The 18,696-nt window shown below is 31.8% G+C and overlaps 1 protein-coding gene across 1 annotated transcript in view; it reads left to right on the forward strand.

The window, feature by feature from the left end:
- Positions 1 to 18,696, forward strand: part of LOC127700395 (uncharacterized) — a 38,988-nt gene that overhangs the window by 19,123 nt on the left and 1,169 nt on the right. The window contains exons 4-12 of the mRNA XM_052203842.1: positions 1,886 to 2,070; positions 4,914 to 5,116; positions 6,579 to 6,747; positions 11,812 to 11,841; positions 12,205 to 12,369; positions 12,559 to 12,765; positions 14,945 to 15,076; positions 15,463 to 15,498; positions 17,989 to 18,135. Coding sequence (XP_052059802.1) covers positions 1,886 to 2,070; positions 4,914 to 5,116; positions 6,579 to 6,747; positions 11,812 to 11,841; positions 12,205 to 12,369; positions 12,559 to 12,765; positions 14,945 to 15,076; positions 15,463 to 15,498; positions 17,989 to 18,135 — 1,274 coding nt within the window. The remainder of the gene's footprint in view (positions 1 to 1,885; positions 2,071 to 4,913; positions 5,117 to 6,578; positions 6,748 to 11,811; positions 11,842 to 12,204; positions 12,370 to 12,558; positions 12,766 to 14,944; positions 15,077 to 15,462; positions 15,499 to 17,988; positions 18,136 to 18,696) is intronic.

Below are 18,696 nucleotides of genomic sequence, written 5' to 3' on the forward strand. Positions count from 1 at the left end.
ACAACAAAAGTTGGTACACAGAGAAAAAAAAACCTAAATTCATTTTTTATAAATGTTAAAAAATAAAGATAGAAATCTTTAATTATTCAGAAATTGCTTACCGATATTTGCAAAAACAAGATTAGCAATTCAATGTTATAATGGTAGTTGTCATTCTATAGCTATCGCCGTCTTTTAACCTTTTGTATTTCATTTCATTGAACAACTTGTAACAATACCTTTCTTAATCAGTGTTTTGACATTCAGTTAATTTTAGCAATAATGAGAAGTACTGTATTGTCTAAATTATTCTTCTTCCATTACAACTATATATTGCAAACAAATTAATATAATTTCCTGTACAACCCATCAACGATGCCATTACGTACCATTCCGCATATAAGTTATAACAAGTTCAAATCGTGACTAAACCCTTGCAATTGCTTGACGGTTACATCACTTTCTGATAATCATCATTGAAACTGTACGTAGATAAGACTTTGGTTTAAATACATGAAGGACAGATATGCTAAATAAATATTTGTTAAATAAACTTACGATTCTTATTACATTGCGCACGGCACGTGTTATTGAAATTAAGAGGTCATTTTTAGGTTATCAATTATACTGAATAGACAAAATATGCCCAGATCTAAGTCACTCAGAGTCTAGAAAAGTTGTGAACAACTTTGTTTAATTATTCACCGATTAATACTTTCCCCGAACAATTAATTATTTTTTTTTGACGCTTGATCTTAGTTTTTGATCGGTCGAAGCTCAATTATGACGTCACGTTTTCTTACTTTCTTCTGATTTCCCTTTTGTTACTTATCAGAAAGAAAGGTGAACATGTCCAATGACGTTATAATAACATAACAGGTACCAATTTTAATGCACTAGATGCACATTTCGACAACTAATGTCTCTTCAGTGATGCTCGAGGCCAAGGAAAGAACTCGTTTTCTACAGATCAATGAAAAAGAATGATATATTATGCCTATATAACCTCCATAAAAGAGAGGTGAAAGATACCTAAGGAACATTCAAATTCAGAAGTCGAAAATGAACTGACAACGCCATGGCAAAATAGAAAAAAGACCAAATGACAAACAACAGTATACAAAACACGACATGGAAAACTAAAGACTGAGCATAATGAACCCCACCAAAAACCGGCGGTGATCTCAGATGCTCCGGAAGGGTAAGCAGATCCTGTTCCATATGTGGCACCCGTGGTAATGCTCATGTAAGTACAAACCAGGTGATAAGTCTAATTTGGTAGGTCACATTCGGGGATGGGGTAGACGGGATTGTGGTTACGACGGTTGGAAACAGGTATTCCATAACTGTCAACCAATTTGTTTTGGCGTCCGTAAAATTTTCGAAGGGATGATTTCAAATTCCCCACTTGAAACTCTTGGTTTAATAGCTTCTTTGTGAGCAGCAACCCTCTATCAAGGAAATCATCGTAGGAAACGCAAGCCCTGGAATATCGTCTCAACTGGGAGACATATACTCCATATGCAGGCGCTGCTGGAATGCTGCTATATAGAAATGGAAAATTCAAAATTGAGAAGCTGAAATCATCTCTTTTGTCGTAAATTTTTGTTCTTAAACGTCCCTCATTGTCATTTTCTAGACGTAAGTCAATATATGAGGCAGACTTAACTGTAGCGTTTATTCATTGAAATTGTTGAAATCCACCACCGGATCTCGTGCGATACCATTCATTAAAATTTATTTTAGAATTACGTATTTTATGCCTTTTTCATAGTTTATTTTCATATAGCCAATGGTCTTACTTGTGGGTTTTAAGGTAACATATATACAACTAAAATAGTATTTGAATCATTAGTAGCATGTTAAAAACTAATCTCTTTACCTAGAATAACCAATTATTTTTCAGCTGTGATCATTTGCAAATCCATGAGGTGGACCCACCTTACATCAGTGTGACAAGGAAGAATTACTTTAGTTCTGATGAAGGACAGATCTATATTTCCCTCTCGTCTAATGTACAGATCAGGCATTGCATGTCAAATAAAACCAGTGATCATGGTAAAAGGTTTCGTGTCATCTACGAAATTATGGGTAAGTTAAACAAACACAGAGATTTAAATTGTGAATTTATTGGTCACGAGTTCGAAAAAAGGAAAATACATCTAAAGTGCATAAATACAAAAATGTACTTCAAAATAGACCATACTCTTTTCGAAATACTAAGGATCTTCTACCCTAGAAATAGTATTTGGCAAAACCTTTCGCAGTTTTTTGTTCTCAATACTCTTCAACTTCGTACTGTATGGCTAACTTTTTTTAACTTTTTGATTCGAGAGTCACTGATGAGTCTATTGTGGACGAAACCCGCTTCTAAGCCTGGTAACTATGACGAGTTTATTCTTTTCAATCATCAATATCATTCGGCTTTGTCTAAATCAAACCAATGCATATTTAGCTAGCCAAAAATGCTACCAGATACTATAAAAATAAAATTAAACTCTTTTTATTTTCCACTGTCTGTTTATTTTCCTTTGGTTTTGTCTAAATCAACTTAACGTACATTTCGCAGGCAGAAATACTTCAAGGTAGTTAAAAAATGCACCATTCTTTTATTTTTCTCTGTCTTCGACATATGCCTTCGATTATGTCTAAATCATTATGAACTTTAATTCCATTTCGATAGGTCTATGCATAGTGGAAAGGAAACTTAAAATCAAAATTTGATGTTAGCAGTAGGTTCAAAAAGTCATACATGAAATATTACTTTGTTATGGAAGGTACATTTCCATCAGTATATCTTATATTAATAGCCATTAAAGTTATGAAATAAACGAAAATAGAGTAGTTTACTATTTGTTATGTTGTGTATTCAGGCACTGCACTCTTTTGTAATTTGCTACTGTTTTCTGTCGAATCAACAGGTAATGGGTTTCCCAATGCGTAAAAATAACTCTGTTCAATAATGATAACATAACAGCTAATACATACAGCTGTTATGATATCCAAAGGACGAAATAGTTAGAAAAAAAAAATGTAAATTCTCCAATCCTTTTAAACTTATGTAAGTTCTATAGATAAAAAAGGATGACAACTCATAAAATTCAGACGAGAATTCTGAAAATTTCTAAATATCTACTTCAAAGCCTTCAATCACAATCATTACAATTTTACAGCAATTTCAAGACTTTATATATTTCTACGCTCTACACTACTATATACTCCCATGCTTTACTGAAAGATATTTTCATTAAACAGTTCCATTTGACATAAATGTTAATCATCGATACATATTCCTTGTTTAAGGACATGAACATATTACTTTGTGAAGAACCACAACCGTTTCAAAAACAAATATATCGAAAATATTTGCATCAAAATGCTAAACTTTTAGATTTAGACAAACAGTTGGTTTTCCAATAGGTACGAACTGTGCACATCTACTGTCCAAGATGTTTATGTACTCAACAGAGCAGAAATAATGCAAAACCTCCCCAAAGACAATAAGAAAAATCTTCTTTCTTTTTTTATATCCCATCATATGACATTTACATATCTCAATCGATAAGTAGCGCTCGTCTTTGCTCACATTGTACTGAATTCATATACAGGGATGTACTACTGACAAAAAAAAACTGCACCACATGGTAACGAGGTAGAACGACCGAAATCAACACAGCATACATTTAAAAGTCATGATCACGAATTGGTTGATCAGTACGACGTGTTTGTGTTGCAGCTCAAAAGACATGATTTATCTGTCTTTTTTTTTTATCTTCCGATGCCAAAATAGTCATCTGAGATGTAACTCTACCGATTATGTCCTATTTCTTATTTTGGCATTTGGAAAGAGTGTTGGTTGTCCTGGTGGATGATGCGTACATAGCATGAAAGTTTATCCAATCGAAGCACCCTGTTTTGCTCTATTTGGATTGCATGTGATTTCCCCAGGTTATTTTTACCTTAACTGATAGGATTGAGAATGGAAACGGGGAATGTGTCAACGAGACAACAACCCGATCAAAGAGCAGAGATGGTATGCTTTGATCGGATTTATGAGATTTAAACATCGGTTAACTAGTGTTGCTTCTAATTGAATGCACCCCGTGTTAATGTTTACACCTTCTCTGTGGTCGTCTTGGTTAAAATCAGAGAGACCAAGTTTTTACATTTTATCAAACACTGGCGGAAGTTAAAAACATTGTATAATGTATTTTTGTATGCAGATTTAATGTTGTTCAACAATCAACCGTTAATTTAATAAGAAAATGATAAAAAAATATTTAAAAAAAACAAGGCTATTAAATAGCTTGCTTTATGTATAATCATTGCCATCTTCTAGAAAAAAATGTAATTTGTGTCGAAGTAAGAATAGGCGAAATATTATTAAACCTTTACTATGATAATCTCTAATTTTTACAATAAAGTCAAATAAATGAAATGAAAGCTATTCATTACAATTTTTAAAATGTTTACCTCCAAAAAATTAAACTAACAATGCCAGAGTATAATCAATAAATCGCAAAAAAAAAACTTTTCAAAGTCATTCAGCTTTCGATGTCCTTCAGGAAACACGGTAAACAACAAACCAAATAAAAATGGGAATAGACACATGTAGCAGGGAATTTAAATGTGCAAATTAATGAAAATTAAGTTAAAGTAAAAGATTGACTACATATATGATTCTAAAATATGTGTCTTAATTTTTTGGAGACAAAAATATCAAACGATGTTTTGGTTTCAATTGGACTTATTCCGTACAGCAAGAATTCATCATTAATTTAGAAATATTTTTACTGGCATTTTTCTGTGTAAATGAATTCTACTTTAATGAAGACAAATGATTTTAAATCCTTTCAGTAATTTAGAATGCTTTATCTTTTAAAAGAATATACTAAAACGCAAAACTATATTGTTGACATGATTCATCATTACAGAGAAGCTGGAAACTAAGCAAGGCATGGTAACATCACCTTTCCCAACAAAGGAACCGAGTGGATACATCACGTCACCAAACTTTCCAGATGGGTATGCTCTAAATGGCGAAACATTTACATATACCTTACAAAATCTAGATCCTTATGGACATATCAGATTAGTGTTTGATGACTGGGAAATAGCCAGGGAAAGTGAAATACAGGTAAAAATGTGCTTAAATATTAAAACAGGAACGTTCTGATGATAAGATACTTTTGGGCAAATAACATGTAGATGATAGAAAGAAATGCAATTCGATCACCATGAGCTGGTAGATAGACCAGTTTATTAGTCAACTGTCTAAGTTTAGTGATACTATGTGTTATTAAAAAAATGAACCAAACTTAGTCTGCTGGAGTCTGGTGTGCTAACCTATACGCCTTTTTAACTATAACTGATCTTCATAACAGGATTTGCCGACGTATTCGTTCAAATTCATGATTGTGCCAAATGCTCAAAGTAAATAGATTTAAAGTTCATTTTAAAAAAAATGGATTTCCTTAATGTTAAATTAATTTTTAGCCTTGAATTATATGTTTGATACGTTAGAGCTATATACCTCACTACTCCTTTTTGTAAAAATAAAAGTTGTTTAGATATTTGTTTATAACAACCCGAATCATACAAATTCAGGTGACCAGACGACCTTTAACAATGTATATAACATCCATATAATGTTTTGACAGGACATTGTGAATAATACGTTAATAACAAATCAATATAGAGTTTTAGGTTTTTTAAATGTAAGTTTTGGTACAATCAAATTACCTAATGCAAATAGAAAAGAAAAGGTGCTTTGGCATATACAGTCTTAGACACTTGGCATTTGTATATTTTTGAAGGAATTATCGCTTTGAGATCTCAATTGAACTCAGTGACAGCATACAGACATGTGTTTTGATATATTATGTAGAAAAATCGGTGTTTGTATAAGTGATAAAGTCATTAACAGCAACGACAAAAAATAAAAGAAGTGCGTTTGCGTCTGTTATTTTTATCCACGATATTATCAATGTAGAATAATATTTCTTGCTCTTTCGCATATCCATGCACATCATCAAATGATTTCCAAATAGATATAGTACTTGATTTTGGTTGTCGGATATATGTCAATTTGAGTGCAATTAGGCGTATTATTATTTTCATAAGTAAGTGATACTTTACATATTGTGGTGAAAGAAAAGTTCTCTAAATAACTTTTTAATATGAAGATTTTCTGTCTGATTGGGAAAAATGTTCTAAAATGTTTCCAACTATGGTTTTCTATATCATCGCTATTTTGACCCAACTTAAACTATTTTAAAAGTGTGTTCTCTAATGGTATTATTTTATATTTCATTAATTATTACTTTATATGGTTTTGGTTAAGGGCTTTGTCACATTTTGTTGTACTAGTATATCCATGTATCTATAATGAGTTTTTACACTAGAAATTCATGATTTCTGGGAGAATTTATATGGTTGAAATGGATATTTTACTTTTTTTTCTTCTTGATATTAAAATGATTGTTTTAAATCATTCTGAGGTGAAATTTAAAGTGCATGTTTTACTTCGCAAATTATTTACAACATACAAGTAGATGTTAAATTCAAATATTTATGAGCAAATTAAATTTACATTCTAGATGTATGATGGCCTGTATGCCCCCAAACCTGCTGGTGTTTATAGACGGAATAGCCGTCCGGTAATTGTATCACATTCCAGTACCATTATAGTCGTATTTGTAACCGGCAAAAGTAACCATAGATGTTGTCAACCAATCGGATTCAAAGCCTCATATTTCTTTGTAGCAGGTAGTAACACTGTATCGAAAACATTCCGACTCCGAATTTTTGGAATCTATTTTTTTTAGATACATGGATATAAGTGAACATCCTATTACTGTATGTAACTTGTTCTGAAAAATTCAACAAAACAAATGTATTTCTTGTCAATACTAGTACATGTAAGTCTTTTTACATTTCTAATTGAAACTAACACACGTAAAGGTTATATAAACCGTAGTGTGTGGTTTACGAAATTTTCAAATACAATCCGTTCTATATGTCTAAAATTGAAAAGTTTTTATCCAACATAAACCAGTTTTGTTGAAATTTTAAACAGAAAATACGGAAAGATTTCATATTTTCAAATTAGACATAGATTCCAACAATCAAAGATGGAGTGGATTTGACACAGTTAAATATAAGAAAATTCAAAATGAAGAATACTTGTGTTATGGGTATGGAAGTTATATGTTTTAGACTATTGCACAAGGAGAGTCTAATTCATTAAGTGTTCTCTTACAAATCTTTTAGAATTTTTAAGTGTGAAACCTGAATCTCACTGTGCGTATAGTATGTAACTCTTAAGTAAGAGTTTGATTGCTGATAGAAAAGATGTTATTAGAACTAAGGTTGAAACTCTTCAAACGGAGATGACCATTAATGGGGCTGGCTTTTTTTATGTTCTTTTGGTTTAATCCTCCCAATCCTTTTATATTTTTTAGGCGGCCTTCCAAACTTTATTTTAATTTTGATATATGTTTTAATTTGTTTTGTCCTAACGTGAATTTCGTGTTGATGACAGATCTTAAACTTTTATATCTGTTAAGTTTAAGAGTAGGAGAATTTGCATGCCCAAGGGTTTTTTAACTTGTGATGCCTTGGGGTTAGTTAAGAGACATAAACCTTTCCGCAATTGTGTGATTGCTCATCGTCATATTAGACATCAACGTATATTAAGTAACATTGCGTATACCACTAGAGGAGCACCTGTGTTCACTGCCGCTTTTAACTGGGTTTGTGTTGATCGATCTTTAGTTTTCTGTGTATTAATTTCTTATTGTTGTTTTCCTTTTGTTTTTTTTTTTGCCATGGCGTTGTCTGTTTACTTTTCATTGCACCTATGTTTTTACTGCCAAACGGTATCTTCTCTTTATCTTTTATAGTCTTATAAAGTTTAATTCATTCTCAAATTTTATTAGACTTAGACGATCAACATATTTGCATACTGTGGATGAAGACTGTATGTTTACATGTATATTTATTTACTCAGTTGTGTTATTGTTTAATTGATTCTCCATCGTATTTCAGAAAAACTTTGTAATACATAAATCATAAATTTAATTTAAAAAAAAATACCATAATTGTTTTAACAAATACTGTATTTTAAACTCAATTTAAGACAGATTATACAAAAGAAATACTCACAACAAGTAAAGACACTTTTGAATTGGACATACTTGTTACTAATATTGAAAATTCTTTGATTCATGAAAAGTTTTTTAATATTAGTGTATTATAAGGTGTAATACCACCAAATCATAGTACGTCACATCCGGTTTCATACGAAAATGGGTCGATAAAATTGTTTCCTTGAATTTGACAGTTGTAGGAAATTAATCCTTCATTTCATTGCAGTTCTGAGTCATAAACATATATCTTGGGTGTTTCAAAGCACCATTCTTTTTTTATTGGGTGTTTTTATAAAATATTTTGGAAACTTGAGGTTACATGGTTACTAAAGCTTGTAAACATGAAAAAAGGGGTGAACATTTGATTGGTTAACTTCCAGTGATGGTTATTGTCTTATATGCAATGAAATGTTATGTGTTATTTTATCTGAAGTACTGGACAGGATAAAACTTTTCTCATGCCAAGTATTTCTTTATTTGAAACAAAGATAAATTCTGCAATTTTTTTTGAAAAGTGCCTTTTTAAAAAAGACTATAGGGGAAAAACAATGGTGGTTTTACTCCTATAACAAACATTTACCTCCTTAATTTTAAAACAAAATATATGAGGAATTATTGTTTTTGTCGTATAGATCTTTCTGAACAAACTTTCATAACTTTATTTCTTAAATATGTATCTTTTTTTCTTTTACTCATACAATTTGTACTTTTACTTTTCTGTTTAGCGATATCCCAAAAATCGAATAAAAAGTAAAATAACATAAATACCGAACTCCAAGGGAAATTCAAAACGGAAAGTTCTTTATAAAATGGCAAAATCAAAACCTCTAACAACCGTCTTATTCCTGAATTGGTACAGATAAACTGAATATAACATATTATACAATTCAAAAACTAAACATAATCAGGAGTACTTTTACTGTTTCATTATACTGTTCATATACTTAAGACTGTTTAATCGTAACTGTAAGCATAGAGTTTGTTTTTATAGAAAGTACATTAAAAGTTGGAAGAAATTGTGTCATATGATAAATTAGACGTAAGGGTTATTGTCTCCAGTGTATTAATTTGTGGAGATTATTTAATCATTTACTGAGTATTTACTTAATTGATGCAGAAAAGGTCAGCATTTTTCTACATGACGAAAAACAATCAGTACATAAATATGCAGTTATACTAGACAACTTAAACGATGATTTATTATTAATGGGACAACTCATCAGAAATTTGTTCCTACGTGTTATTAATGTCATTTCATTGTGATATACGAAAAGGGCACAGTCGAGCGTAATTTTCAGGCGACATTAAAATTGATTCAATAAAATATAACACTTTTGAAAATGTGTGCTAATCTTTTATTAATGAATGAAATTACTGACACACTTTTAATAAATGACATGCATCAAATTTTAGAAAATAGACATGCAGTTATCCAAGTTAAAGCTTAAATCAGCATAAAATGTTTGTGTAGTATTACCAACAATATTACTGCTAAATAAAATTAAGTTTGATGAATTATCGTTTTCAAAGGAGTTGATAATAAATTATGAGTCCGTCTAATGCATATTTTTAAGCAAATGACGTACCAAACAAATGAAAATTGTGTAGTCTTTGCCCCATATGAGTTCTTTTGGACACTGATTTAAAAAAAATAAACAGAAGATACCAAGGGTACAATGGAAAATGATAAGTCGAAGAAAAAGAGACAATACTATGGACAAATAGAAAAAATACGAAAAGATAAACCATTGTCTTTAAAACACAACAAAACTAAAGATTGAGTAACACGAACCTCATATAAACCCAGGAGATAACTCAGGTGCCCCCGAAAGGTGAGCATATCCTACAGCACTAGTTGTGCTCCATACAAATGGTAATTAAAGTCAACACTTGCCGCAAGTCACTCGATTCTTTTGGTATTTTTTCCCTTACCCTTCCTAGTTATTATGCATATATGGAGAATTGTATGTTTCAATAACGATTACAGTCAGTAAACATATAAATTGAGGTTGGCATGTGAGGAATTTATTCGCACATCAACATCTTAAACCATCTTACACATAACTCATATTGTCTGCTGCTTTCATTATTCGTTATGTTATGACGGAAATGATAGCAATATATAGTAATCAAGTTTTTTTTTATTATAACTATTTATTGGAACGTTTTCTTGTGAATTTATAATCAATATCGTCCTTTCAGAGAACGTTTAAACATTGAAGAGTTCTATTTGTCAGTGATTACAATGGTGATATTTTTTTGTTATCAGATTTCCAACTGATGTATGAAACAAGTAAACATGAATTTAAGTTCCAAACTCCAAGATGAATACATTATGTGCGACGAAAAGATGTACATCAACTGATGTTTACTTTTAGTCTTTAGATAGTATGGTATTGTTATAAAGTCGCAAAATATCGACTTCAACTTTTTCTTCAAAGAAGGGCGTTATATAATTAAGTTAAGCATGATCTATATAAAGTCCGGATTTTTTAAAAAAGTTTCCCCAAAGTCAAACTGGGGATGGCATATCACGATAATACACAAATTGGATAATTGAAACTATGCATTTTCAAGGTAACTTTTGATCTTTCAGTTTGGCGTTTTTCTGCTTTAAGAAATCTTAAATCTAACTCCAAGAATAACGTTTGTTTTACATAAAATACCACACAACGAACAACAAATTATGCCATACGATTATTAGACGTAATGATTCTTGCCTTCAGGGTACTAATTTATGGACATTATTCACCCATTCATCCATGAGGTATTTATATGTTGTTTTCATTTCGTATACCCTTGTATGCTAGTGTTTCCTTGTGATTTGATGTGCTGTGTGTTCTAGTGGCTGTAGGGACTTTTATTGTTGACGTCTCTGTCGGATTTGTTTGTTTGTTTGTTTGAATGTTTTAGTCAGTTGTTTTGTATGTCTGTGATTTATGTTTACACAGTTTTTGCTGTTGGATCTCATTTATTGTCATTTTAACCAATTATGTCTGTTTGGGTTGCTCTCCCACTTTTTTCATTATAACGGAACTGTGGACAATTGTCATACAAGAGGGTGGTTTGTCTAGCTAAATCACATGTTTATACCACAAGTTTTTTCGGTAAATGCCTGTACCAAGACAGGAATATGACGGTTGTTTTTCATTCTCTCTGTTGATAAGTATAGTCTAGCGTTTTATTCTGTAATATTTTATGGACCTCTCCCTTTTTGAACTTACCTTGAAGTTCGGTATTCATGTTAATACTTTTTACAATGAAGCGTGAATCAGTTAGAAAGCTTTAAAAAAACTTATGGTCAGGGTTTTCGTTCATGTAAATGCATAAGGCGGGATATAGCACTTCTAAATGTAAATGTAAAAAGCAAAAGATGTTGTGCAATTCCCACTGTCATGATTCACTCATATGCTGAAAACAATTTGTGAATTTTAGTCAAATTGTAATTTGTACAAGCATTTTTGGACAAATTACAATTTGTATTAAGTTCACATACAATTATAATTTGTACAATTGTTGTGTACAAATTATAATTTGTACAAAATGATAATGTGTACTCAGGGTACAGTCGAGAACAGTTTTCTAGCGCGACATTAAAATAACAACACTTCTGAAAATTCTTTTATGAAATGAATTACAAGTACTGAAAACACTTTTAACAAATGATATGTTTCCATTTCAGAAAAGTTTTGGGCAGATAAACCAAATAACAGTAAGTGCATAATTCTTTTATCTAGTGGGGGAGGGAGAAAGAGAACTTTTGCGCTACGTTTAGCATTGACCTTTAAATCGTACCATGTTTGTCGAACCGACTATCTTAACCAGTAGCAAGTAACTGCGATCAGATAATTCTATTTTCCCTGAATTTCCGATCGGTACAAATGTATCAAAGAATCTAAAGTATGAAATACACAATGATAATGTGAATAGAACATATGATGACTGATTATTCATATAATAATTACATACAGGTTCATTTTAAACACTAAATTGTATTATTGCATTTCCTTGTCGCTAGTTTATATTATTCTTTCGTTGTTGTCATGTTTACATTCTTCAATCGTTTATTTTGTAGATTGCAGTTTAAAACTTGACAAGAAACCGGGAGGGGTTCTTGAATTAAGTCAAGTAATGAAAATAAAGCCAGCGATATATGACTGTATATGGATAATAAAGCGGCCCCAAGGACGAACGTCAGATGGTATTCTACTTCGATTGGTGGAGATCGTTATGGGTCAAGGTAAGAATTCAATTTAGCCATACGATAACTTTAGCGTTTCCCTACTTTAATGATACTTGTCTGCTGATACAAATCTTAACTGTTGTTAATTGGTAATCATTTTCTCAATTTTGAACATTCGCATGTACTCTGACCCTTCCTTTTTTTTTAGTTAAGTTCTAAATTCGATTCGTTTGTCTTTTGTTGCAGGATGGATAAAGTATGGTAACAACAGTTTGGAAATGAGAAATGGGGCTACTTCACTGGGAAAACTTATTGTCTCTTTCTCTTCCAGTAACATCAGCTATGGAATGTGGTTGAGCTCAACTGACACGGTCTATATCAGACTGCGAGGGGCATTAGAACCCGAGGACAAACTTAAATTTATATATACAGTTGTTGACAATGCTACAGACGGTAATTTGCATCATTTATTACTGAACAACGTGTATTTTTAGAAAGTAAAACGAAAAGTTTTGAATTATAAAACTCAAGGAGATACAAGACAAATCAAAATAATACGTGTGTAAAAAACAAACAACATTGAAAACTAGATTTAAATATCAGGAGATGTGTTATTATTGACAATGAGACAACTATCTTCCAAAGACCAAAGAAGAAGGATTTACACAACTAAACAACCTTGAACTTGAACTGAATGCATGCTCATGACTTGGTACAGGCACATAAAGAATATGGATGGGGTTGATATAAGAATAAGAAAATGTGGTATGTTTGCCAATGATGCAACTCTTCACCAGATACCAAATGATGTAGAGTTTAACAACTATAGGTCATCGCACGGCCTTCAACAATGAACAAAACCCTTACCGCATTGTGAGCTATATCAAACATGTTTGTCAGTGCTCAACTCTCCCCTAACCATTGACAGTGGTGTAATAGCACAACATAAGAACAAACTAAAAATTCCTGTTGGAAAAGGCTTGACTCATTGGATCGGTATTAAACATACAAAAACCCTAAAGCTCAGTTCATTGTGACTGAAAAATGTGACGAAAGTGTCATTTTCTAGTTTCTTGATAACAAGACAATGATTATAACTATTAATTATATCTAACAATTCGTGGTTAAAAGTTGGAATCGTAAAGTGAGCTTCAAAATGCCCTGGCATGACAAAATGTGAAGCAATTAAACTAACGGCCTGATTGATGCTTTTAAATCAATAAACACACAAAAAAAGACAGACTGCATTTAACGACAACCTTGAATTGAATGCATGCTCTTGACTTGGTACAGGCACATTAAGAATATGGATGGGGTTGATATAAGAATAAGAAAATGTGGTATGTTTGCCAATGATGCAACTCTTCACCAGATACCAAATGATGTAGAGTTTAACAACTATAGGTCACCGCACGGCCTTCAACAATGAACAAAACCCTTACCGCATTGTGAGCTATATCAAACATGTTTGTCAGTGCTCAACTCTCCCCTAACCTTTGACAGTGGTGTAATAGCACAACATAAGAACAAACTAAAAATTCCTGTTGGAAAAGGCTTGACTCATTGGATCGGTATTAAACATACAAAAACCCTAAAGCTCAGTTCATTGTGACTGAAAAATGTGACGAAAGTGTCATTTTCTAGTTTCTTGATAACAAGACAATGATTATAACTATTAATTATATCTAACAATTCGTGGTTAAAAGTTGGAATCGTAAAGTGAGCTTCAAAATGCCTTGGCATGACAAAATGTGAAGCAATTAAACTAACGGCCTGATTGATGCTTTTAAATCAATAAACACACAAAAAAAGACAGACTGCATTTAACGACAACCTTGAATTGAATGCATGCTCTTGACTTGGTACAGGCACATTAAGAATATGGATGGGGTTGATATAAGAATAAGAAAATGTGGTATGTTTGCCAATGATGCAACTCTTCACCAGATACCAAATGATGTAGAGGTTAACAACTATAGGTCACCGCACGGCCTTCAACAATGAACAAAACCCATACCGCATTGTGAGCTATATCAAACATGTTTGTCAGTGCTCAACTCTCCCCTAACCATTGACAGTGGTGTAATAGCACAACATAAGAACAAACTAAAAATCAAAGTTGGAAAAGGATTGACTCATTGGATCGGTTTTAAACTTACAAAAACCCTAAAGCTCAGTTCATTGTGAGTAAAAATGTGACGACTGTGTCACCTTCTAGTTTAATTAATAACAAGACAATGATTATAACTATTAATTAAACTAACAATTCATGGTTAAAAGTTGGATTTTTTAAAAACTTACATACTATAACATGTCGGAATAATCTGGTAATTACGAATTTGATGGTACCATGAGTTAGAAACAATTATCCCTGTATTTGTGCTATCGGGGTGATAATTAAGTGAATATTTGGAATTTTTATTAAATGTCCCTGGTGCGAAATTAATCACAAAATATGGTCCTACCTCTTCAATCAACACGAAGACTACGACAGTTAGAGTCCTTATATGTCTATTGTATTGAGTTGTGTATATTAACTACAGATGTAGGTACCTTAGATTCACTACTTAAAATCTAGTTTATAGGAAATATAGCTATCATTTATTGATATTTCTGTTATGATATTTTATAGCTGGATGTTCCAAGCCTTCAGATTACTTATGTGGAAACCTGTGGTGCATTGATAAGAACTTAATGTGCGACTCAGTTGACCATTGTGGCGACAATACAGACGAAACACCACATCTGTTATGCTCTATGTCAGGTAGGTAGGTAGGTAACCAGTTAATGAAGACATGCTTTGTCTCTTGAACATCGGTAAACTACTTTTGCCTCTAATTATTCACACTAAGAATGATGTGCAAGTCAAACAAGCTTACATTTGTTCTGAGATACTGAGTATGGTTAATGATTATTCATCCAAATATATCACCGATAACTTGTTAGAAAAGAAAAAAATTGTAATGCATTGCTCATGAAAACCATACATAATTATTTGATACCGACCGCTCGAAATTAAATGTAGTATTCCGCAGTCGTTCAATGCGCTCACTTCAAAAGGTCTGCATTTTGTAACTTATTGCTCAGAGCGCTCATATGTACCAACATTTTTATTTTTATTTTGGATGACATATTTGTTTTCTTTTGAAGATTTATGGAACAGATGGACTTTAAAAAAAGACAAAGGTAAGAATTTGTCAATCTTTTGAATCGCTCAGTAAAACTTTTATAAATGCATATTTGTCTTCTAAAACGAAAGTTTATTTTGTGACTATATTTTTGCTACAAAAATTGAAGGATGTGCATGTCAGATAGAACATTTAAAATATTTGATCTTTTCATGTCTTGTTAAGATCATTGTTAAGTGTTTTAATAAAGAATTCCTGATATCTGTACGTAAAGTCTATACATTACATATACATAAAAGTCTTATTCACGACTGTACTTCACGATTTTCTATAGCAAAAAAAAGATACAACTTTCATTCACTGACGCAAATGGTATATCCTTAATCACTTCTTTTTGCGTATAATGTAGATTATCATGTAGCAGGAAGTAAGGCGACTTCTGGTGTTAAATTAAACAACAGACACATATGTCAACGTACATCTTGAAGGAGATATGGTCATTTTTCACTGTATTTCTTTTGCTTGTACAGTATTGATAATGGCTTGTAGAATTCGAATATTGAGAGTTAAAATAATAAACTTACAAGTTTTTTTTAAAATTTTTACAGACAATAATTATAATTTTAAGAAACTCATCATAGATACAAGGCTTCAAATTTAATTTATTGAACCCTACATATGCAGTTGAGGACTATCTTGGGGGAATATTCGTAGCAGACTATATATTGGCAAAATTTTGTTTTACATGACATCTAATGCAAAACAATGATTCATTCGTATTTGAAAAAAAAACTACATATGCATTGCTTAACTTTCGATCTTTTGATAAAACGTGGGTTTTAACTTGGAACATTCTATTATTTTCTATCCAGTCTGTTGCGGAAGAGAGACATAGCGATCCAACAATCCGTCGTCGGTGTCAACTTTAAGCTTCAGTCTGTGGTTAAAGTGTTTTCAGACATCCAAATATTTTTACACTTTATACATTCTTACGAAAAACATTTTTAGTGATTCCTTCAATTTTTTTATAACTTTTCACCAGATGTTACTGGTTGGATCTAAATGCTAATTTTAGGAAAAACTAATCTCCCAAGATAAATTTGTATTCCTGTCCAACACTGACATTGCTAAACTATTAATGCCTTTTATCAAGGTATCAGCCTTTGGTTTGACTCCTGTCTTGGCAAATGCTTCCATGATCTCATGTAGTGCAGGTGGTGGAGTCTCAACTAATGGAGTAGTAGGTTGTTCAATAGGGACCTCCTCGGTTCCTCCCTTCTTGGCCATATCAGTGTGTATGTGTATACCAAATATAAAAAAAAAATCTATATACCAAATATCAAAAAGATCTAATCTCAATCCCAGTATATCAATATATACTATATATATATATATATATACAATTTATCAAATGTACCTACCAAATAATAATAATATAAATAATCTGCTTCTACCTACAAAAGTGTGTAATAGATATGTGAATCTTTTACGTTCACAATCTAAAACTATGAAACAACAATACTTACTATGTTACTCTGAATATCAAATCAAATTGTCAATGTAAGTCTAAGTCTCAAATGTCAACTTAAATCAGAATCAAAATCCTAAGAACTATCCTATCCTGAAAAATATACAGTCAAGAGAATCAAGAAAAAAAAATCAGAAGTTGAAATGGATGTATGTGTATTACATGCAATAGGTAAGGTTTAGGAGTATGGATAGGTGGTGCAGTTGTTAAAGAACTACCTGTTACAAAGGAACATGCAACTTAACACTCAAACAAGTTTAACTACTATGCGTACAAATTTTAACTTTAATATATTAAGTTACTATTTAAATGTTTAACTTGTATGATAAATTTATCTGATGTTTCTAAATTTAAATTGAAAATTAAATTTTAAATCTTAAATCAAATCTGAAATTTTAAATTCACAAACAAATATACACAATCAACACAACACAATGTACAGTATACAACACTTATACATGTAAACAACTATATACTACATAGGACTATGCACAATCAACATAAAACACAAATGACACAATGATAATAAACAAAGTCACACACAAAAAATATCATATACACACGACAACAAAAATTATTATTTTTGTTAATATTATTCAATATCTAAGAACCCTATGTATGTATGTATGTATGTATGTTAAACAAAGTTGGACTTTATTCACTTATCAAAGTGTATGCGTAAATTAACAAAGCTATCACAATACATCAATGAACTCTGTTAAAATTAACTTACTGCTTTTGATTTTAAAGCAATGCTTCAAAAATGATGTACAGATTAAATGTTTCATGAACACCTACATACCTATTTCGCCTGTGTAGGAATTCATACTCTTGACATCATGAACGGATTGTTTTATGTGTAACCTCTGTAGAGCCATGATGCTAACACAGTTTAATCCGCATAGCCTTCCATATAATATTTGTGTTTAGTGTTGGAGGGTTTAAGTTGGGCTGTACTAATGTCATTTAAAATGAAGACCAATGCAGCCATTAATCTCATATTTATCTTTTATATTGCAGGAGATGTCAGTAACCCAAGTAAAGCTGTATTGATAAACCCTTGTCTCGACGGATTTGAATGTCAAAGTTATGATCAGTGTATACCTCGGTCTAATGTATGTGATGGCTACATGGATTGTGAAGATAAATCCGATGAAATATTTTGTGGTAAGACCTTTTTCGGTTACACATAATATACGTAAGGAGATTTTATATGATTATTATTGAGGCTACCACTCACCAAAGACCTAAAAACAAGAAAGAAAACCATTACGATGACTTGTAATTGTTCACGTCTTTAATAATAGTTGGCAGATATCGTAAGGTAAGCTTTACATACCATGAGCAATGGCATAAATCGTAAGGTAAGCAATTAATAACGTGAGCAATGGCAGATATCGTAAGGTAAGCTATTAATACCGTGAGCAATGGAAGATATCGTAACGTAAGCTATTAAAACCGTGGAAGTTGACAATGATACATATTGTAAGGTAAGCTATTAAAACAGTGAACAATGGCAGATACCGTAAGGTAAGCTATTTATACCTTGAGCAATGACAGATATCGTAACGTAAGCTATTAATACCGTGAGCAATGGAAGATATCGTTTAAGGTAAGCTATTAAAACCGTGGAAGTTGACAATGATACATATTGTAAGGTAAGCTATTAAAACAGTGAACAATGGCAGATATCGTAAGGTAATCTATATAAAAAAAAGTGGATAATAG

This window comes from Mytilus californianus, unplaced genomic scaffold, assembly GCF_021869535.1.
Source record: "Mytilus californianus isolate M0D057914Y unplaced genomic scaffold, xbMytCali1.0.p SCAF_5, whole genome shotgun sequence".
In the NCBI taxonomy this organism is placed as follows: Eukaryota; Metazoa; Mollusca; class Bivalvia; order Mytilida; family Mytilidae; genus Mytilus; species Mytilus californianus.